This window comes from Sus scrofa, chromosome 13, assembly GCF_054392235.1.
Source record: "Sus scrofa isolate SSC_HxYL_T2T_F1_AM1 chromosome 13, Sscrofa_HxYL_maternal_Yorkshire_Landrace_v2.0, whole genome shotgun sequence".
NCBI lineage: Eukaryota > Metazoa > Chordata > Mammalia > Artiodactyla > Suidae > Sus > Sus scrofa.
In genome coordinates this window covers 209,428,388-209,452,084 of record NC_139395.1, presented here as the reverse complement: position 1 = coordinate 209,452,084, position 23,697 = coordinate 209,428,388, and the positions used below count along the sequence as shown (strand labels likewise).

Below are 23,697 nucleotides of genomic sequence, written 5' to 3'. Positions count from 1 at the left end.
CCAGGAGTGTTGACTTCCAAGGGCAGGAGGAGGTGAATGTCCAGTCCAAGCATAGCAACCAAAACTGCCCTTTCTCCACCTTTTTGTTCTATTCAGTTCCTCAGTTGACGGTCTTGTTTATAAACTCAGTCCACTGACTACTGATTCAAATGCAAGTCTCTTTGAGAATCACCTTCACAGACGTACCTAGAAATAGTGTTTCTTTAGTTACCTGGACATCACTTAGCCCAATAAAATTGACACATAAAATTAATCATCACACCGCCCATTTGCCAGTGTATCAAAGTGTGTCCATGTGCACATACACGTGTGTTGACACAAACACACACACAATGAAGAAAAATATACTTGAATGAAACAAATCAATATTTTCAATAATGTAAAATTTATTAAAATTAAACTTTTTCACATGAATTGTCAAATAAAAATGTAAGACATTTTAAAGACAATACAGTGTCAAAGGAAAAGCTTTTAAAATTGTGAAACATTCCAGATGATTTCAGTTGTTCTAGATGAGGTTGGCAGAATCCTTTTTTTTTTTTAAGATACTTTGGAATGATATTGACATTTATAATAGAAAATGAAAATGAAATTAGGAGAAATCATGGAGACAGATTCAAGAAGCCTATGTGGATCAACCACCTGAGTTTCTCTGGAAGTTTTTCAGTAGAACCCATATGACCAATATCTTCTGTAGTAAGATGGATGGCAGCAGCCATATCCAAACCTGCGATAGCCACAGCCCAGGCCACCATAGCTGCATCCATAACCACAGCCCAGGCCACCATAGCCACATCCATAACCACAGCCCAGTCCACTGTAGCCATAACCCAGGCCTCCGTAGTAGTTGCTGTAGTAGCACATGGTTTTAGGAGTGGAGGATTTGATTGAGGAGCAGGGAATCTGTTTCCACAGTTTGAATATCTCCACCTACACAGGTCCTTTTATATGTTCCATCAGTTGTGGGTGGGACACATCACAGGACTTGTTGATCACATGTTTCCTGCTAATTTACATTAGTACACTTCCTGAAACTTTGTTTCACTCACAATGTAAGGGCCTTGTAAACAAGATGACTTTGCTATTGAGTCAGCATTCCTATGATCAAACCATGTGCCTTTCAAGTGTTTTTCTTGTTCTCATTTTTAAAACCCTTACTCACTCTTTACTTATTTAATTTAAAATACTTAAATAGTTTTTATCTAGGTTTATCAGTGAATAGTTTCTAAAATATTGATATTTAAAATTTTGTTATTAATTCTACACATATTATGTGAGTATATTCTACAAAGTGAAAAATAACTTGCTTAACAATAGAGTTTATTTAGAATGAGGTAAACTTTTCTATTTTTATCATTTACTTTAATAAGTACATTTCTTTTTTCTTTTTGCTTTTTATGGCCAAACCCATGGTATATGGAGGTTCCCAGGCTAGGGGTCAAATTAGAGCTGCAGCTGCCAGCCTACACCACAGCCACAGCAACACCAGATCCTTGACCCACTGAGTGAGGCCAGGGATTGAACCTATGGGTACTAGTTCGGTTCATTACTGCTGAGCCACAACAGGAATAATAAGTAAATCTAAGGCAGACATAAAAGTATGTAGAATTTTATTTTGAAGCTTAATAAACACATCCTCAGAATTTAATGTGTCAATATTCCAGCATCAGCTTCTTCTTTCTCTGTGTACAGTTTGAAGCTATTATTTTTTTTTCTGAATATTTTAAAACCAGTTCCCAATAAGATGTCATTTTTCTTATAGGTACTTCAGTGTATCTCCATTACAAAATGAGTTTAAAAACACATGTATATTGATAATACCATTATCATACAGGTGAAATTTTTTAAAAAGCTTTCTTAGTATCCTCTAATTTTTATTCATGCTGAAATTTCTTTGGTTGTCTCACAAATATTTTTATAGTCAATTTTTTTCACATTGGGACTCACTTTACATTTAGGCATAATCTCTCTAAACTCTTTTAAAATATATCACAGTCTCCAATCTTTTTATCACATTTTTACAGTAAAACATACTATTGTCTTTTAGAATTCTTAAATTTTGAATGTGACTGCTGTATTCCTGGTTTTTCTTTTCCTTTACTCCTCTATCCCTTATACCAACTGTGTCTTTATAGGTACATGTAAAAAGCTGATGTGATTCTGGTCATTCTCCTTTTTTTTTTTTTGTCAAGAAAAATATTTTCTAGATGTTCTGTGTACTTTTGTTTTTTTAATATTAGAGGCATATGGTGTTGGGTTACCCTATTGTATCACATTTATTAATGTTTAGACTGTTAATTGGGTTCATGTTACAATCATCCTCATCAATTTTTATCCACTAATTTTTGCACTTCATGATAGTTATCTAGACCCACTATTGCAAGAAGCTCTAAAATGGTTTTGAGTTTCTATCATCACATCTCAGACCACTGTTCCTGTAGCTCAGACCACTACAGTAATCACTGCAGTAGTACATGCTGTTAGCATAGGAAGGTTCACTTGAGGAGCAAGAAATAAGTTTCCTGGGTGAATGTCACTGTCTGCAAAGGACTTTTAATACAAAGTCAAAAGTAGATGGGACTATCCATGGGCAATATTGACCTCATAGCTTTGATTTATTTATAATAGAGCTTGCCATGAATCTCTATTTCTTTGCTTATAGAAAGTGAGTTCTTCAAGCCATGATTGCTTAGTAATGATGCCTGAATTCTTACAATCTATGTACTTGCTTTGATTAGGAAGATTCTATTCTATATTGAACAGGCTTGTCCATTCCATGTGAACCCCATAAAGTATATATTTAATATTTTAGATCAGGATCTATGCAATTTGATAAATATATAAGGCCTTACTGAGTTCTTTTCTTTATTTCCATTTGAAGAATATTAGCTTTCACTATGTAATCGACATGTAGTGGGTGATTGGAAGAGGAAAGTTACCCGAATTGCTTTTTGTCCAAGGAAAAGATTTTTCAACCCAAGATAGTGCTTCTCATTGATTATTGGCATTGATAATTGACTAACTACAAATAGAGTTCTATCCTATTTTAAATACACTTCCTCTTTCAATATGGCATTTTTATTAATTTTTTATTGTCTATGTTTGATTACATTTTGTGGAGTTGACCATTTACTCATGAAGTTGACCATTTAACATTTATTTTATATTATTTTCCATTGATGTATCATGATTCCACATTCAGAGATTTTTTAATCTATTTATTGGTAGAAACTTATGACATTTTATGCATTCATTTGTCACAATAATACCATTAGATGAGTTTAATGGTCTTAGTGGACTTGTTTCCTCTTCTGTCCTCCTTTCTCACCAATGCTAGGTTCCTAAGACTTCTTTTGCTATTTTTTATTTTGCTTGGAAACCTCTGAAAGATGCATATACTGATTAACTAACTGAAGAGCAGCAAGGGGGCACCAGTGTCATAGGACAATTTATATACTTGTGAATCAACTGGGTATTCTTGGTACATGCAGAGAAAAATGTCCTGTTTATAGGGGAACACACTCCAAGTTTTCACAATTAAATGAATATATGACTTTTATAACTGAGCTGGGTTAAGTTTTTTGTTTTTTTTGTTTTTTTGTTTTTTTGCCAGCATTGGTTGGATCCAAGCGTGCACCAAAAAGGGGACATGGTATGTGTCCAGTTGGCTAAAATCTACTTAAGCAATGGTGTGCACACAGTATCATTCAAGAAGCATATCATTAACATGTGAGAATATGAAAGTATTTTTGCCTTATTAGAGAACTTTAAAAACACAATCTGCTTCTCTTATCAGAATCATCAGAATCATATTGTGTGTTTATCTCCCAGGTATTCATGGCCACAGCAATGGTGGAGTACACACCTTGTACTTTCCGCTGCTACTGGCTTCATCTTCCCTTCTGAGCTTGTCCTGAGAAGGCTATGAACAATACCAATTGGACAAAATAGAATTATTTGGGCATTGAAGCTCTGGAGAGAGATAAATGTGTACACATTTGAATATCCATACCTCTTCACATACTCTTAATTTTAAAAGTGAGCTCTTAACTTTAAGCATTTTAAAAATCACATAAAACATTAACAAAGAATTTTAAGCCTTATTCATTAATTCATTTATTTTTTTATTCGTTTTAAAATCCCAGAAACAAAAAGAATAACTTGAATTCTTACTGCTGCCAGGCACTGTTGTATGTGCTGGAACTATTTAACTTCTTTCAGTGGTACTGTGTGTCCTTAGTATTATTTGATGTTTCTCTCATAACATAGGCTGTAATATTTTTAGAAAGACATTTGAGAAAATTCCATTATATTAGATGAATACCTAGATTAAAATATTTTACATACTAAGGAAATGAGACATGGCTTCTAATACTTTATGACAAGCTATGAGCGTCCTTAATTCATTTTATGACCCAGTTTTTAAAATTAATTAATATAAATTTACAATTCTCAAAGAATTTCTTGGTCATGTATATTATTCTTAGTATTTGGAACATGCAGCATGTTGGTATTTCATATTAATAAAGTGGCTATGTCTTTGTCAATAATTTGGAAAAAAGTTTATAATTTCTGATGAAAGTCAAAATGATACAAAATGTTAAGTCAAATGAGTCTTCAACAGACGGATGCTGAAATTGCATTATTTTAATTTTTTTCTAGTAGAGTCTGGAGGAAAGTTGTATTAAATAGAAAAATAAGTTTGGTATCTTCAATAGAGAATTTGAAGATATAAAATTCAATACTACTGGTCCACAAAAGCAGCGGTTTAATTTCTAATGCTTAGAGTGCTGATGTAGTAAGGGGGTGGCACTTTTTGGAGATTCTCAAAGACAAAATTGATGTTCAAACCCACTTTGTGTTCTATCATCACCCAGTTATGGGACAAGGAGGGTGATTTAAAGAATGTAAAATGGAAACCCAAGTAAAACCACTAAGAAACACAGTGCTAAATATCCAGATGTGTGGTATAAGGAAACAGCTAAATGCGTAATAAGATAGAACATGATTATGGAAAACAAGTGTACTATTGTTTGGTTTTATTCATTAATTTAAAACTTAGCATATGGGCTGCTGTCTTAATATGATGAGATGTAGATGGTTCCAGTGGGTACAGGTCTATCAAAAGCAAGTTTCACTTAGAAATAACTTATTCTTAGGCTTTTTTTTTTCACATATGAAGAAAGGCAAGTTTTTTTTGTCAAAATAATACTCTTTCACACACATGCATGCAACAGATATAACCAAAGTAATGTTAAACAAGCAATGTTGTCAATGCAGAATATTTTATTGAAAATGGAAACAAGTTTTTACTCACAGGAAGGATGTTTAACTAATAAATATTCAAAGTAATAATTATAGTGTAGTAATAGGAGAAAAGATTTCTATTATAAATCAAGACATCCCAGATGATTTTATTCAACCAAGATGATGGATGAAGAATTTAAACTATTCTCTTCTTCCCAAGTAGCATGGAATGAGATCATCACTACTTCATAAAAAGAAGAATTCATAAAGTGGAGGAAGCACAAGAATTCTGGGGTATCTCTAGAAGGTTCTCAGTAGAATCCATAGGGCCTATATCTGCCACAACAGGATAGATGACAGCAGCCATATACATACCCACCATAGCCACAGCGATAGCCACACTTGTCATAGTCACAGTTACAGCCACACCTGCTATAGCCACAGCCATAACCACAGCTACAGCTGAGGCCACTGTAGTAGTTGCCGTAGTGGCACACAATGTCAGGAATTGGAGGTTCGATTGAGAATCAGGGAGTTGGTGTATTCAGTCTGAATGTCATCATTTCCAGGGCCTTTAATACACCTTCAGTGTTGGATTGGGGAAACCGCAGGGAAGTGCTGAACTCATCATTCATGCTAATTTATATTAGAGAACTTATTTAAGCTCAGTTTTTTTTAAGGCAGAGGGACTCTCATAGACTAGTTTGTTTTCTTTCAGATCAGGATTCTTGCAATAAAGCCATATGTCTCTGATAATAAATAATCACCATATTTTCAAGTCTGCATCAAAGTAGGCTAGTTAGTGAAAATTCCCTGACCAGGTTTTATGGAATTTTTAAAGAATTCTGATTCCTCATGTGGATTTACAGGTTCATGGGCAAATATTTTAAATAAGTAAGAATTCTGTCAAAATGCATATGTGTTTATATTATGATTTCTCTCCCCAAGGGAAATATTCCTCAATATTTCATAATGGATAGACTGACACAATGCCAGTCATTCTATCCAGTCTATCTAATACATTAAATACCATTATAAAGGCACCTGTAATTTTATCTGAAATTATGTTACTTTTTGTATTTCTAGGGAAATGTAAAATCTTGTTAGAGAATGAAACATTGGCTTTCATATTTGTTTTTCTTATCACACATTAGGATATGGAGAAATTGGAACCCTTGCACACTGTTGGAAGGAATGCAAAATGGTGTAATCACTATGGGATAAAAGTCTGGCAGTTGTTCAAAAATTTAAAAAATATAACTACCATGTGATCCAACACACATTTCTGAGCATGTATTCAAGTATATATTCAAAAGAATTGAAATCATGATCTGGAAGATATATGGGCACTGTCATGTTCAATGCAGTATTATTCACAATAGCCAAGCCATGTAAGAAATCCAAATGTCTATTGATGGATGAGTGTATTAAAAATATGTGGTATAAACATGACGGAATATTATTCAGCCCTCAAAAGAAGTAAATTATGCCATTGTGCCAGCATAGATGAACCTGAAGGATATTTTGCTAAGTGAAATAAGTCAGATACAGAAGAAAAAATAAAGCAAAATTCTACTTATATGAGGCCTCCGTAATGGTCAAACTCATATAAGCAGAGTGTTGAGTGGTGGTAGATGAAGGCTTGGGAATACAGAAAGGAAACGGTGCTGATCAAAATGTGTAAGGTTTCAGTTACACAAGATGAGTTCCAGAGACCTGCTATATGACATTGTGCCCCTACTTAACAATACTGTATTCTGTACCTAAAAATCTGTGAAAAGTGTAGATTTCATGATAAATGTTCTTACCTCAATGGCAGAAAAAAAAGAGCAGGAGGAACTTTTGGAAGGGCAGATATGTTTATTACCTTGATTGTTATGATAATGTCACAGGTATAGTCATGTATCAAAACTCATCAAATTGTATGCAGTTCTTGAAATATGTACAGTTTTTTGCATATCAGTTACACCACGACAAAACTATTCAAAGATTCCTTTATCTATGGAAAATGGGCAGATCTGGAGGATGTTTTGCTTTTCTCTGGAACAGTGTGTCACATTAATTTGTTCAAAAATAGGGTTCCTTTTTCATCATCTCAGTAGAGATCCAGAGTCTTCTCCATCTGCCCCACCTCCCTGGCACCCCCTGTGTTCCTCAGCATTCCACTGATCTTACAATTGCCTTGGGAGTCTAGAGTGAGGTATCCTCACAAGGCAGTTGATTATCCAAAGAGGGAACATATAATTACATGTGTGAGTTTTGAATTCCATTCTGAAGGCAACTAGAGCATACATGATGCAGACAGAGAACACTTCTCATGAAAAAGCTTAGATTCTCTCTTAGGAGAGGCTATGAGGCAGGTTCGACTTTAAAATCAACATTTACTTTCAGGGTTTGACGTGTTCTCACTGATTTGGGCTGGAAGCTAGGAGAAGCAGAAGAAGTTGGTTTGGACTAAGCTGAGAGGGGAGACACAGTGATCTAGTTGATGGAAACCTACGTTATAATGTTCAAACGGAATCTTTCAAAAAGTAGCATAGGTAAACACGGCTGAATTAATACATTTGGTCCATTGTATATTAAAATGTGATTTTAATCTACCCTACCTGAGGACTCAGCGTGATTTGTGTAATTCACTTGTCTTTATATAGTGAAGGGAGGACTAAGAATGATTCTTTTCCTCTTATGATAAATCTGTGTTCCATTCTGAGTACTCCACTGAGAGCACATAAAGAAACCATCAATACTTTCTGGGTGAAATAACATCATTTGTATACTAAGACTCCAGAGATAGTTTATATTCCTACTTGCTCGTCTTCTGCTAAAGTAAAATATGAAATTCCAGGGAAACATTTTTTGATATTTTTCACTGTCCTTAATTTATGTGTTCACAAATATTTATCAGGCACTTACTATGTGCCAGTAAGTCTCCGAGCTTCAGAGCTTTGAGGCTTTATCAATGACACTGTGTGGAATAATTTTTTCTATTATTCATCACTTGATGATACGTCAGTTTTGCAAGGCCTTTGAGAAAACTCCAATAGCCCAGAGGGAAAATCAGAGGAGAATTCTCTGAATCAGTTGCTGAGACAGTGAAATAGGACTTCTGAAGTGTAAAGCAGATACATTTCCTATGTTATTCTATTGAAAGTTCTTCAAATAATAATATGCTTTTGAGATATCTGGAGTACTCCTAGGCACATGTGTTGATATCTGAGAATACTGTCTGCATGACCCATGAGGTGTTCAAAGATACTGCTCCTCACTGATGACTTAGTGAAGGAGATTCCTTTTCCTCATTTACTTGGGGAAAAAAAGCTAGAATAATTGAGAACAGTTTTGTTTTATTCCAAATGGAATGCATGAAAAAGATTAATATCACTAATGCAATTAAAAGGTGGTGATCCAGCTTGCTAAAATATTGTTTACCGAGAAGGGAGCCAGGGACTTTTTTTGGTAGATCTCATTAAGAAAATGAGAATGGACCCAGCAAGGGTGCAAGTATATATTGTACTCTTTTGCTGTTGAATTCCGAGGAATATCAAGTATGAGAGGCAGAATAGACCACTTATACATACTTAAAGCACAAACCTTAATGATAAAAACTAACTGCAGATTTTTAGAAAAACAAGCCAGAGCGAGCCCTCCAGCATTTCACAGAAAATAAGGCTATTATTGTGTGAAATGTCATTTAACTTGTTTGTGTATAAATAATAGAGCTGCCTATAGGTATATATAAAAACACAGTTTTCATGTGTATGTTATTATGAAGAACTGATGGTCATAGCTTTATCACTTTTAGAAAATGATCATCTCAGATGATGACTAAGACAATGTCCAAAGGCAGTTTCCCACAGAGACATAGAGATAAATGCAAATAAAGCAATATTGAATATGAGAAAATTTCATGAAAAACTTGCTTAAATTTTTCCCATGTGAAGATAGTGATCAAAGTAGAAAACATATATTGGTATCATGCTATCAAAAATAACTTATCTATAATTTTTGGACACATTCCTGGCTATTTTCATCAACTGAGGAGCATATCAAATTTGAAATTTATATTTTCCAGGTTACCTTGGGAAAACTTGTCTCAGTTGGCATAGAGAATAGAATTCTTCTGGGGATTAACCACGGAAGCAGGGTGAAGACATCACAGGTGAAGGAATCCAGCAGACTGAATTGCTCTGGATGTTCCTCAGTAGAGTCCAGTAAAGGGCCAATATCTGCCCCATCAAGGTGAGCAGCAGCAGTCATGAATATACCATCATACCCACAGCCAGAGCCACCATAATGATTGCTGTAACAATGCTGACAAAGATGAAAGTTTCAGTTGTGGAGTAGGAAATGATTTTCCTTGATTTGAATGTCACCATCTTCACATGAAATTTTCTTTTCTTTTTTTTTAATATATGACTGCACCTTTGGCATATGGAAATTCCCGGATCAGGGACTGACTCCCAGCCACAGGTGCATCCTACGCCACAGCTGCCTCAATGTTGGATTGTTAACCAACCTCACCAGACTGGGGATTGAACCAACACAGCCTCAGTGACCCAAGACATGACTGTAGGAGTCTTAATTCACTGTGCCACAGTGGGAACTCCCTGCATGTGGAATTTTATACACTTTCTGTAATGTATTTCAAAGTTGAATAATAAAACTTCATGAAACATTTGTTTGAATAAGTAAAGAGACTGCCTTAGAGGAAATATAACTATTTGTCCTAGGATCCAATAATTCTGTCACATGTCCCTAATTATAGATTCCTTCTGTATTATGGAGATATTCTCCCACAGCATATTATTATTAAAGTCTACACTCAGGTTCCTTTAAATGTCAAATTGCAAGTCCTTTGACCCAATTTTTCTTAGATTTTTTCTTACAATAATAATTTTCATTGCATATTCAGATATGCAATCAAGGAACTGAGAGTATATCTATGTGAGTGAGGAAATGATTAAAGTGAGCAGTTGTCTGAAGTAAATTATCTTTTAAATTATGTAATTCTTTTCCTTCAGGCAAATGACTCTTCAGACCAAATAATATTTTCTACTGATTATTGTGAATGAACCGACTACAATTGTCTACATTAAAATGCTAATATAAAGCCATTTTTTTATCTTGAGAATTTTATTTATTTGTAACCATGACTTTGATTAATTTTATATGAGTACACCATTATATTACACAATTACTCATGTTTTTTTCAAAAATCTAAGTATCAGTACTGGGTTTCCTCCCTACATATCACCTTTAGAGTTTCCATATCTTCAGCTTGGTTTTAAAGTTGTTCTTGAGTATCTCCAAAAGAGTCTTCTTGAAATAATGGCAGAAGAAAGAAACCATGGGTTTCTCCTATCTGCTTCTGCAATTATTTGTTGTGGGGCATATGTAATATATAGCATATATCTGGAAATATCCAATGTATATTCATGAGTCTATTCAACTAAAAAGGCAAATTAATATGTTATGAAATAGTTTGGGGCTTAGGGATTCCTTCAAAGGGTCTTAAATTCCCACAGGTGTCAACAGATCATACCTTGAGAAATCCTGGTCTAAAGCTGTGTTCTTTAAACTTGTTGTTAAGAAAGCCATACCAGTAAATATTTTGTGCTTGTACCTGAAATTTGAATCTGACAATCTATCTACAAATTTTATATGCATTAATTATTAATAAATAAAATAAAATATAAAACATACATAATTATTTATAAGAGGATGAATTTATACCATGATAGTTTATGCTTTAATATGTTAGAAAAATTTAGTTTAACATTTTATGATAACATAAATTTGAAGTTTTGGTTCCAAACTCAGTTTATTTTAATTATTGGAAAAATAGATTATTTTCTACATTCACCAAATCATTTTTATTTTTTTAATAAATTTTAATCCTAGTAGCAAGTGCAGTTTGTTTTTGAAGTTTGACTTATAAATTGACATCTTCTTTAATTTCAACAGTTGGTTTTTACAAATTAATGAGAGGCTTACATAAATCTTTACATAAATGGGATCAAAATCACTAAAACTTCAGCTAGAAAAAATTTAAAACAAATTAAAACATTCTATGCCTCTACTTTAATATTACACAAATATCAGAGTTTTATAGATGGTATACCTAAATAAAATTAAATATGTCACAGTGGAAATGATCTAAAATAATATTTTACAAAATGCTCTCCCCCAACATAGCAGCATGCCTAGCATATTTTAGGATCTAAGTAATGACTGAATGAATGAGTACATGAAATAGACTTTATAATCAAAAAATCAAAATGCTCTATAATAAAGCGATTTACTAAAAAGTCAGCCAAGTTCTTAGGGCTAGCACAGCACTCCCTATGTTCAATTTAAGGCTAGATACAAATTCTACGTGAATGACATGTAGCATGAATGTCATCAAGTAACTGAGACATCAAGCAGACACCTTGAAAACTCACACAAGCACTATTAAAATGTGAATGTGTTCCTTTGTGTTCTACGGAAAAGAGGTCAGACGGCCCTATGCAGCTATCAGACTTCAAGTGTATTTTGAGCCATTGTGTTTGTGAATTAAAGGGAAGCTAAATTTACTGATGAGGAAGCATAAAACTATGTCACATGGAATCTCAGCTTGAAATAGTCTGATAAATATGTAGAGGGACAACAAGTAGGAATAAAAGGATGGAAGAGAGTATCAAGCCCTTGGGATAATATCCAAAATTTCATCATATGAAAATACATTTTATTTTAAGTACATAATTCAGGTAATATTTTTATAGGATCAGCTTTACAAGTATAGAAATATACATAATTTCCCATATTTTACCAAGTTGTATCTTGACTCATTATTTCCACTAGATGCCAAAACATTTATTCTTGTCTCTTCCAGGTAAAGTCAACAAAATTCAATAACATTCTAGTGGTTAGGATTAAACTCTTATTTTTTTTTAATTTTTAAAATTAGACTGTAGTTGATTGAGTGATGTACAATTTCTGCTGTGCATCATAGTGACCCAGTCATACATATATATATATTCTTTTTCTCATAATATGTCTTCCATCATATTCTACCTGAAAAGATTGTATATAGTTACCTGTGCTGTACAGTAGGACTTGCTTACCCATTCTAAATGTAATAGTTTGCATCTATCAACTCAATTTTATTAAAAGTTTTGCCACTCCTTCCTCACCTACTGAAATGGACTTTAATGTTCAGTGTTATGTTATTAATTGAGAGACCGTGCCTTCATTTGTCTTGTGCTGAAATCTGTGGCTGGTATAGTGACTATTGCTTTTCCATTGCCATAACCAAAATAAACAAAGAAACCAAAAAACTCTTCTGGTCAGTCATTGTGCTAGGGAACTCAGGGAGTCTGCACTCAGACCCACATGGGTGGACACCAATTGTTGCGTTCTTTACTTGCTTGTATCATGTTTGTTGAGGAAGTCATGGGACTTCCTCATTCTCAGGAAAATAAGTGGATGGACTTTTTCTAATTTTAGAGGAATGAATTTTTATGTTTAATTTTATTTATTTTTAATTGAAGTATAGTTGATTTATAATATTGTGCTAGTTTCAGGTGTTCAGCAAAGTGATTCTCATATATATATATATGAATATAAAGAATAAAAAGAATATATATACATTCTTTACAGATTCTTTTCATATAGATTATTACATATATTGATATAGTTCAATCTATTATACAGTGGGTCCTTGTAGGTTACCGGTTTTATATATAGTAGTGTGTTTATATTAATCCTAGTGTTCTAAATTATCCCCCCTTTTCCCTTTGGTAATCATAAGTTTGTTTTCTGTGTCTGTTTGTATGAGGGTTTATTTCTGTTCTGTAAATAATTTCACTTGTATCATTTTTTTAGGTTACACATATAAATAATATCATATGATATTTACCTTTCTCTGGCTTACTTCTCTTACTATGATAATCTGTAGGTACATCCATGTTGCTGCAAATGGCATGATTTCATTCTTTTTTATGACAATTATTCTGGTGTGTATATGTAACATATATATATGTACACACACTATGTGTGTGTGTGTGTGTGTGTGTGTGTATATATATATATATATATATGTCATGTTTATCCTTTCAACTGTCAATGGACATTAAGTGGACATTAAGGCATTTAGATTTTTTTCCATCTTGGCTGTTGTAAATAGCGATGCATTGTCTTAATGCAGGGTTTCTCTTTTCTTCAGTTTCAAAGACATGAGGCTCCTAAATGAGGACTTAACCATATCTGAGTTTTATTGTTCAACTCATCAACATATCCAGGAAAACAGTGATCCTATTAAATAAATAATAGCAAACATTATTCTTTATCTAGTATGTGCCAAACACTGTTCTAAGTGCTTTCATGAGGTCCCAATTCAAGATGCTGGTTTAGTTGAGGAAGGATCAACTTCCAAGCTCAGCACGTTGTTTGCAGACCTTAGTTCATTTTAGCTATAGGAATGAAGGGCTCATTTTCTTGCTAGCTGTTGGCCAGAAGCCCCTGCAGGCTGTCTGCTAGAAGGCACTGTTAGCTGCACAAGGCTGCCCATACTTCCTTGCAAAGTAAATTCCCAAGCACTGGTGCTTGTTTACTCAAATCCAGCAAGAAGGGAGAGAGATTCTGGAAATATAGGTAATATGATCTTGTGTAACATAATCACACATAATAATACACATTTGTGGAGTTCCCAACATGGCTTAGTGTTAAGGAACCCAACTAGTGTCGATAAAGACACCACTTTGATCCCTGGCCACATTCAGTGGGTTAAGGATTCAGGGTTTCCATGAGCTGTGGTGTAGGTTGCAGAAGTGGCTTGAATCCAGTGTGGCTGTGGCTGTTGGGTAGGCTGGCAGCTACAGCTCCAATTCGACCCCTAGCCTGGGATCTCCCATATGCTGTGTGTGTTTCCCCCCAAAAAAAAGACAAAAAAAATTTAAAAAATATATGCATTTACCATATTTTATTGTTAGAAAGCAAGTCAGAGTCTCTCATCAGAGGGAGAGTATCACACAGAGCATTTACATCAAAATCTCTACCTACCACAGACTCAATGCTATACATTTTTTCATAAAGGAATTAGGAAGTTGTTCACCTTTTGCAGTGCCCTTTAATGATTTTTACAATTTTTATAATTTTTTTACAAATCCGTGGAGATTTTATAGAATTCTGAGAAATTATCTGGGACTTGGCTTTTATGTGTGGTATTTTGATAATAATTTTCTATTTTACTTCCAAGGAAGTTGGTTGGTTTCCAACCTCTAAAACTAATGATTTGAGTCTTGTCTCTTTTTTTCTTGATAAGTCTGGCTAAGGGTTTATCAATTTTGTTGATCTTTTCAAAGAACAAGCTTTTCGTTTCATTGACCTTTCCTATGGTTTTCTTTGTTTCTATTTCATTGATTTCTACTCTGAGCTTTATGACTTCTTTCCTTCTGCCAACTTTAGGTCTTGTCTTTTCTCTCGAGCTGCTTTAGATATAAAGTTTGCTTGTTTATTTGAGCTTTTTCTTGTTTCCTGAGGTGGGCTTGTATTGCTATAAACTTTCCTCTTAGAACGGCTTTTGCTGCATCCTATAGGTTTTGGAGTGTCTTATCTTTGTTGTCATTTCCTTCTAGGTATTTTTTAATTTCCTTTTTGATTTCTTCAGTGATCCATTGGTTGTTTAGTAGCATGTTGTTTAGTCTCCATGTGTTTGTGTTTTTTGCAGTTTTTTTCTTGTTGTTGATTTCTAGTCATATAGTATTGTGGTCAGAAAAGATGCTTGATATTATTTCAACTTTCTTAAAGTTACTGAAGTTGGATTTGTAGCCCAGGATGTGATCAATCTTAGAGAATGTTCCATGTGCACTTGAGAAGAATGTGTATTCTGTTGCTTTTGGATGGAATGTCCTATTAATATGTATTAAATCCATCTGGTCTAATGCTTCATTCAAGGCCTGTGTTTCCTTATTGATTTTCTGTCTGGTTGATCTGTCCATTGCTGTAAGTGGTGGACATCTATCCAGAGAAAACCATGACTTGCAAAGACACATGTATTCCAATGTTCATTGTAGCACTATTTTCAATAGCCAAGACAGGAAAACAACATAAATGTCCATCAACAGAGGAGAGGCTAAAGATGACGTAGTACATACACACAATTGAATATTACTCAGCCATTAAAAGGAATGAAATACTGGCATTTTTAGCAACATGGATGGACCTAGAAATTATCATGCTAAGTGAAGTCAGCCATACAATGAGACACCAACATCAAATGCTTTCACTGACATGTGGAATCTGAAAAATGGACAGAATGAACTTCTTTGCAGAACAGATACTGACTCACAGACTTTGAAAAACTTATGGTTTCCAAAGGGGACAGTTTGTGGGGTGGGGGAATGCACTGGGGTTGTGGGATGGAAATCCTATAAAATTGGATTGTGATGATCATTGTACAACTATAAATGTAATAAATTCATTGTGTAATAAAAAATTAAAAAAAGAAAAGCACACACTCACAAAAAAGAAAAAATAAAAAAAATAAAACTAATGGTGTCCATTGTGATAATCTGTATTTCCCTAGGCAATTATCCATTTCATCTAGGTTTTCAAATTTATATACATAAGGTTCTAAAAAGTAGTTTCATAATATGTTTCAAATTTCTTCTGCTTTAATGTTCATTTTTATCTAATTTATTTTATATAGATTATCTTTTTTCTTCATTATTAATAATTAGTTTATAAGTTCTGTTAATTCTTTCAAATAACAGCATTTTGGCTGATTATTTAAGTCACAATTTTCTTATTCACATAATTTTCTGATTTTTGATTATTATTTCTATTTTTTACTTTCTTTGGTTTTCTTAGTTCTCCTTAAAAAGTATTTTGAGCAAAATATTTTTCTTTTCTTTTTAGTGATAAATGTGCTTGTGGTATGAATCTTCCTCTAAATACTGCTTTAAATATTTCTCAAATACTCTATTATAGGCTTTTTTCATTATTATTAATTATTTAAAAATTTGTGATTTCTTTTGAAGGTTCTCTTTTACCCAATAATTTTTTTAAGTAGAATAATTTTTACTTTCTAGCTTGTGAAGGGCTCATTTTTTCCTACTGATTGATTTTATTTTTAAAGTACTTTCCCATTATTTGTTTTTCCTAGTAATTATGAGTTTTGTTGCATGACATTAGGGAGTATTTTTTCCTGTTATCTAAATTTTAAAAAAGGCAGAGTACTGTTTTCTGTATGACATAATATATGACCAATTATGGTGGATATATTGTGGGTGCTTGAAAAGAAGATTCATTTTCTATTATCAGGATATAAAGGTCAACATAGAACCATAAAAATCTACCTTATTGATTATATTGTTTAGGTCTTTGCTTACTTATTTTTTCTATTTGATCTATATTGTTCTGATGGTCTGTATAATATCATCCATTATTAATGTATTTCTATCACTTCTTGATATAGATAGGTTAATAGATATTCATATAAGTATAAAATGATATTTCTGTGTTTTTTGTGTAAATAAAACATTCAGAAGTTCAACATATTTCTTGTTTACTAATGCTTTTGGAGAAAAATATTTGGAGTCAAGTCCCTAGGTGCCGCTATTGTCTTAAGGCAACTATTAATATGTTGTATAAATATTTACTAGAATTTACCACTTAAGGCATCTGAGCCTAGAGCTTATTTTCTTTTATTTTTAATGATCAGTTCATTTTCCATATTAGAAATAGTGCTATTCATTTACTGGAGTCAGTGGTAACTAGCACATTTAATGGAAATTTTCTATTTCATCTGTTTTATAGAAACGATTGACTAACATTTTTCATGTTATTCACTTATCATGCTTGGAGCCTGTGGGATCCTAAAAGATGTTGATTCTTTCATTCTTCATCCTGGCAATATGTATATATTATTGACCAAACTCTCTAGAATTTTTCAGTTCGATTTATCTGTTCAAACTACCAACTTGAGGAATTACTGATTTTCTTTACAGTTCATCTATTTTCTATTAGAATAATTGTACTTGTCTTCATTTTCCCTCTATTATTCTTATTTTATGTTTAATTTCCTCTTCCTTTTTGATTTTTAAAAATGTTTAAAGCAGTGATTTTTTAATGTCTTCTTTTTTTACATAAACATATAAAGCTGTAACTTTTAGTCTCATCAGTTCTTCAGTGATAAGCAATGCATCTGGTTACTTAAAGGAAATATCTTCTAAATCAAGGAAGACTCTGTCCTTATGTGCCTGACATTTTCCTGTCCCCTGCAAACACATCTTGACACTGAGGAAGATAGGTGGGGAATCTCACTATGCCAACTACTCTACCAAAAGACACACAGCACATGGGCTGGTAAAATTATTTCTGCACTTTCAGGCAGCAATGTAAGAGACCAGTGAGGCAGCCAGTGGCACAAGATGAACCAACCATACCAAAATAACATTGAAACAATGCTGAAAATTGTGAATCATGGCTCACAAGACCCATGACCTAAACCTAAGCAGAATGGCTATCTTGTTTTAAATGTTTAAATAGAACAAAGATGCTTTTAATAAAAAAGAATTCTCTCATACCATCATAGCAAGAAAAACACAAATTAAAACTTGAATGAGAAAAAAAAAATCAACTGACCTTAACACTAAGGTAATCAAATGTTCAAATTATTTGACAGGGATTTATTTATTTTATCTAATTTTATTACATATTTTACTTACATCTATACCCAATTCCAGATTCTTGGATGCCTTTCAACACATATCTGGATACATGCCTAGGAGTGGGATTGCTGGATCACATGGTGCCTCTATTTGTAGATTTTAAGGAACCTCTATACCATTCTTCATTGTAACTGAATCAATTTACATTCCCACCAACAGTGTAGGAAAGTTCTTTTCTTCAACATCCTCTCCAGCCCTTATTATTTGTAGTCTTTTTTAATGATGGCCATTCTGACTGGTATGAGGCAATACCTCATTATAGTTTTAGTTTGCATTTCTTTAATAATTGGGAATGTTGAGCACCTTTGACGCATATTTTATAATAGCTATCATAAAAGTGTTTTATAAATCAAAGTCTCTTGAAGCAAATATGTTGAAAATAAAAAGGTATTATATATATTTATACCATTAGAAAACTGAATTGGATATGAAAATATCACATTAAATAAATAAAACAAACAATTTTAATGGGGGAAGTTTGCAGTGAAAAATATGGCAATCTATCAAAGAAGATAAAAATTTTTTAAATTCAAATATACTTAACACAAGATCTTCAAAAGACAAAACAAAAATTGACAAAATTGAAAGTAAAAAAAAATGCAATAATAATAGTTGGAGATTCCAATAACTCACATTAAATAGTGGGTAGAACATCTATATAGAAAACCATAATATAAATTGTTAAAGAACACTATAAACTAGATCTAATACTTCTAGAGAATACTAACCTACAATAGAACACAATTTCTCTCAAGTACATGTATAGAATGTTTTCCAAGATAGCCCTTATTCTATGGCAAAAGGAGCCAATGAATTTTTAAGAACTGAAATCCTACATAGTCCCATGTGTAGTCTGTCTTCAACTGATTAGGGAGGGCATAGCTACATAATTATACCCTCTAGATGCTTGCAGAGAGCATGCATTTGGAGCAGGTTAAGATATTGGCCAGCCTCACACTTTTATTGCTATTCAGTAATTGTGCATGGACTTGCTTTCAATTTTAGGTACCTTAAATTCTAACATTAGGTACTAAAAAATATTAGAACTCATTTATTTATACTTTATAATTTTTTACTAATACTTAAAATAATAAATAAAATGAATTAAGTGATTACTATAACAACTTTACTGAAAATTAACAAGATACTAAGATTTCAGATATAGTTTTCTGTCTGTACTCTGGATCATATTTGTATTTGCATGAAGTCAGTTTCCCAAAGTCAGTGCTTTATGATGAAACCTAAAGGTCTCTTTCTGAAAGGTAAGCAGAGATTGACCTCCTAAAGTTTTCGCTGAAATAGACCTCAAAATCTGCATCTTCCTGTGACAATGTGAGGATGACAGAAAGCCTTCTGTGCAGTTACAATGCATAGATGAGTTCAATAAAAAAAATTCAAAAGAAAAATTACATCTTCTCAGGGCCATATTCAAACATTAAGTGTAAATAAAGGATGAGATACTAAAGAGATAGCACGAAGTGGTGAGAAGAGAGGTATAACCTTGCCAGTGTCTTTTGTCAAAGTTTGAATGTTCCAAAGATAAGACTTTCAGGAGATCAAGGTAGATAAGAGTAGCTCCTAGATATGCTCACTAGAACTCATAAAGGAAAAGCATTGTTTGAAAATAAGTATTCATCCACAAATCAAAATGGTCAACTATACGTAGCAAAAGGGCCAAACACCTCACACACAACACATCCATGCACACCAATCAGAAGGTATCCACATCAATAAATATGCATGAAAATATTGTAGGTGTTAAAAACAGAGTAACTTTAATGAAAAATCAACTTTCCCAAATGAAAATGGTTAAGATTTTTAATGCATTGAATCGTATAATATCAACATAGATCAAATGAATATTTCTCTAAATTGTAGGAAATTTGGCAATTCTATCAAAATAGTCTGATGTTGCATGGTAGCTTAAATTTGGTGGTCATTGTTTGACAGACAAGAACATACTTATTATGATTAGTGTAGGAGTTACACATGGTGCCTCATAAGAGAACATCTTGAATAGATGAGCGATCTAGAAATCCTCAGAAGAAGCCAGAAGTCCAGTATCTTCCATAGCAGCATGGACGATAACAGGTATATCCATAGCTGCCAGAGCTGCTATGCCTGCATCCATAATCACATCCCAGGCCACCATAGCCATAGCCCAGACCACCACAGTAGTTATTGTAGAAGCTCATGATGCCAGGAGAAGGCTTAGTTGAGGAGTAAGAGTTGATCTAGAGTTTTATGTTTATAATCTTCCAAGGGCCTTATATACCAACAGAGTGGTATGTAGGACAAACCACAGGCATTGTTGGACTCATATTTCATTCTAAATTGGCATTAAATCTATATCAAGAATTCCTCATAACCAACGTACCCATGGCAAGACAACTCTGGTGTGTGTCATGATGCCTAGCAGTAAATTATATGCCTTTAGAGAGAGATTCTTCTAATTTGGTTGCTTGTTTATTCTAGATTCCAAATTTAAACTCTGTTCCTAGCTCCATGAGATCATATAGCCCATGTAGATTCTACTCATTGAAAATCTTAGTTTCATTAACAGTATCCTCTTTCTATTTGCATATATGCAGCCCTGGAAACAACAGAGTTTCTTTAAAGCAGAAGAAGAGAATGGAAATGTTGTGGGAGGGTAGGCAGGATGGAAGGATTCACTTGTGAAACATCAAATAAATAAGTGCTTTATCAGTTTTGGGGGAATAATATTATACACTACACTTCAATTTAATACCTTACGTAAATAGGTATCTATAATTTTATGTGTGATGCAAAATTAGGACAAGACATGAAACTAAACCTCACTTACACTGGAGGTATGGAAATGAAAGGATTTATTCTATTAGAAATTTAAGTTTAAAAATATTCTCAGAAACTCTCAAAGAGTTGTTGATATGATGTTCCCCTTGATATGTCATACTGAAAAAGGCATATCTCTTCTGGTGTTCTTATGAAATGTATAACCTCAGTACAGATATGACAAAACCTCAGAAAAACCCAAATTGGGAAATATTCTACTAAATTTCTGATTATTTAAAACCATCAAGGCCATGAAACTCAAGGAAAGTCAGCAACACTGTTATTACTTGGAAGATACTAAAAATATATGTGACCAAATGGAATATGAATTGGATCCTGGAACAGCAACAAAAAAAAATAAGCCTATGAAAAAAATGGTGAGATAAGAATCTGTAGTTAATATTATTTTTTGCACAAAGTTAATTTTTCTGGTTTGATACATGTAATACAATTATGTTTACATTAGGGGATATTGAGTAAGGTTTAGATAAGTTATTGCATATTTTGGTAACTTTCTATAAATTTAAAATTATATCAAAATATGAAATTCAAAAGGAATATGAAAGTAGGCTTTCTATTTCATTGATATGATCGTTGTGACTGCTTTCATACACCGAATTTTTTTAAGAACCAATTGTATACTGGAGACTTTATGAGCACCAAGGATGGAACAGTGAACATGGCAGACAAGGTTAGTATTTTTATGGAGCATATTATCTTGGTTAAACCGCATCAGGAAATTCAAGACAGACAAGATTATAAAATGAATGATGGCGTTCCTGCTGTGGTGTCACGGGATCAGCAGTGTCTATGGAGCACTGGGATGAAGGTTGTTTGAGTCCCATCCTGGCACGATGATTTAAGAATCTGGCATTGCTGAAGCTGAAGTGTAGGTTGCAACTGTGCCTTGGAGCTCATCCCTGGCCCCAGTATCTCCATATGCCACAGGGTGGCTAAAAAGAAAAAAAAAAATTATGAATTGGGTAATTCCTGATAGTGATGAGTTATATAAATACTAAATCAATGTGAGGTAGGGGAAATCTAAAGACATATTGGTATAGAATTACTTCAAACTGAGTAGTCAGAGAAAGCCTCACTAAGAGAAGAATAGAGAATGTAAAGTCATTCTTGCTGTTCCTTTATGAGTTCGAGGGCAGCAAGTTTAAAGTGGAAAAAATATATGTCCATTTGAAGGGCGGAAAAGCCACCAAGATCTATGAATTGTAATGGAGAGGAAAGATCCATGACCAGATGGGCTAACGAATGTGATCATGGCTGTGACGTGTTCGACTACAGTAACTATGTTTTCTAAACTTTGGGTCACCAGGTATAGCAACCAAAAATGCAAGTCAAGCAGTTAAATCTGATTGTCAGATAAACAAAGTATTTTAACATTAGCATTCCTCTTGCAATTTTGAGGAAATCCAACACTCTGAATTTCGCATTGAAATTCAACATTGAAATTGAAATTGAATTGCATGCCTGGTGTTTACTCTAACAATTACCCAATGTATTAAGGTATTGATGGATTTGGGTAAAGGAGGGTCATGATCTGATTTGTGCCAGGCATGCTTTGAGATGTAGGGAGAAAAACGAAACCATCTGGGTAGGCCAGAGATTCATGAACTTAATTTGTTTTGTTAAATTTCTAATGACTATTAATCGACAGTGATATCAATCATGTTAATTTGAAGATCTATAGAATACCATTGGAAATATATGGAAAAATATTCATGAAGTAATGAGTAAAATGAAATTGAGATTGAACAAAAGAATGCATCCAAAGGGGTCCAACTAAACAGTTTAGCTAGAGACTAAGGACTGTATATGGGGTATATTCATAGCTGGGGGAGGATGCTCAGAAGAAGCAGCTGCTGAGGTTGGAAATGAACCAAACTGTGTGTGACGGATGAAGCCAAAGGTGGGAGTCTTTTAGGATGGAAAAGAGGTTTATAGATCTAAATGAACTCAGAGGCTGAGTGAAATGAACACTTGGCCTCTGAATTTGGCAAGGCTGAGTTCTTGGTCATCTCTGTAAGAGCATCTCAGTAGAGGAGTAGAGGCTACAAAGCAAAATACATTTGAGAGGTAAAGAGATATTAAAATGCCTCCATGGAAATATACTTGTAACAATTTGCTATGAAGAAGGATAAGGCAATGGGGATTACTCTGGAGGGTGTAGAGAGTAAAATAAGTCCTGATTTATATTTCATTTTAGAATATAATTGAGAAGTGAGTATATTCAGAACAACATACCAGAAAAGACTGGAGAAGAAATGAAAAACTCTCACTGCTACGATCAGAAGAAGCAACTTAACTCTACAGGGGAAAACTAATTCCTGAAAATAGTTATAAGGAGAAAAAATATATAATAAGTACTATAATTAGAAACACTGTGTTGCACAAAAAGTGTATTCTACATTTCTAAATAAAATACATGAAAATATACATTAATCATAGTTTTTTAAAAAATTAACTGATACAATTATGCCTTACCAAATTTAGTCCCTGTTCTAAAACTTAAAAATCCTTGAAGAAGAATAATCATTATTATTTCAACTAGTTTTTACTAAAAATCTAAGTTTTGTCTGATTGACTCTGCACTCTGAGAATTGAAGCTACTGCTATTTTCTGTATAAGAAATTTGAAGAATTACTCTACTCATAATATATCAATCCAGGATATAGTGAATTAAATGTCACAATAACATTTAATTGTACCTACCAAGAAACACACATGGAAAGTACATTCAGAAACACATGACTGGGCAGATGAATTTCCTGAAGATCTGATCTTTAGTGTGAACATATTTTTCTGTTTCATTACGCTATTTTCTCTTGAATCATTTGAAATAGTTATAATGTTAGATGAATCAGATAATTAATAAATCTGTTCATACTCTGCTGATCTCCAGAGAGAGTTT

The 23,697-nt window shown here is 33.4% G+C and overlaps 2 protein-coding genes across 2 annotated transcripts; both read right to left on the bottom strand.

Moving 5' to 3' along the window:
• Positions 1-663: 663 nt before the first annotated feature.
• LOC146397866 (keratin-associated protein 20-1-like) lies at positions 664-864 on the bottom strand. Its single transcript, XM_084987287.1, has one exon. The coding sequence runs from the start codon at positions 862-864 to the stop codon at positions 664-666; it is 201 nt and encodes a 66-aa protein (XP_084843413.1).
• A 19,135-nt stretch (positions 865-19,999) lies between these two features.
• LOC146397865 (keratin-associated protein 22-1-like) lies at positions 20,000-20,155 on the bottom strand. Its single transcript, XM_084987286.1, has one exon. It carries the CDS (start codon positions 20,153-20,155, stop codon positions 20,000-20,002), a length of 156 nt encoding a protein of 51 aa, XP_084843412.1.
• Positions 20,156-23,697: the final 3,542 nt, after the last annotated feature.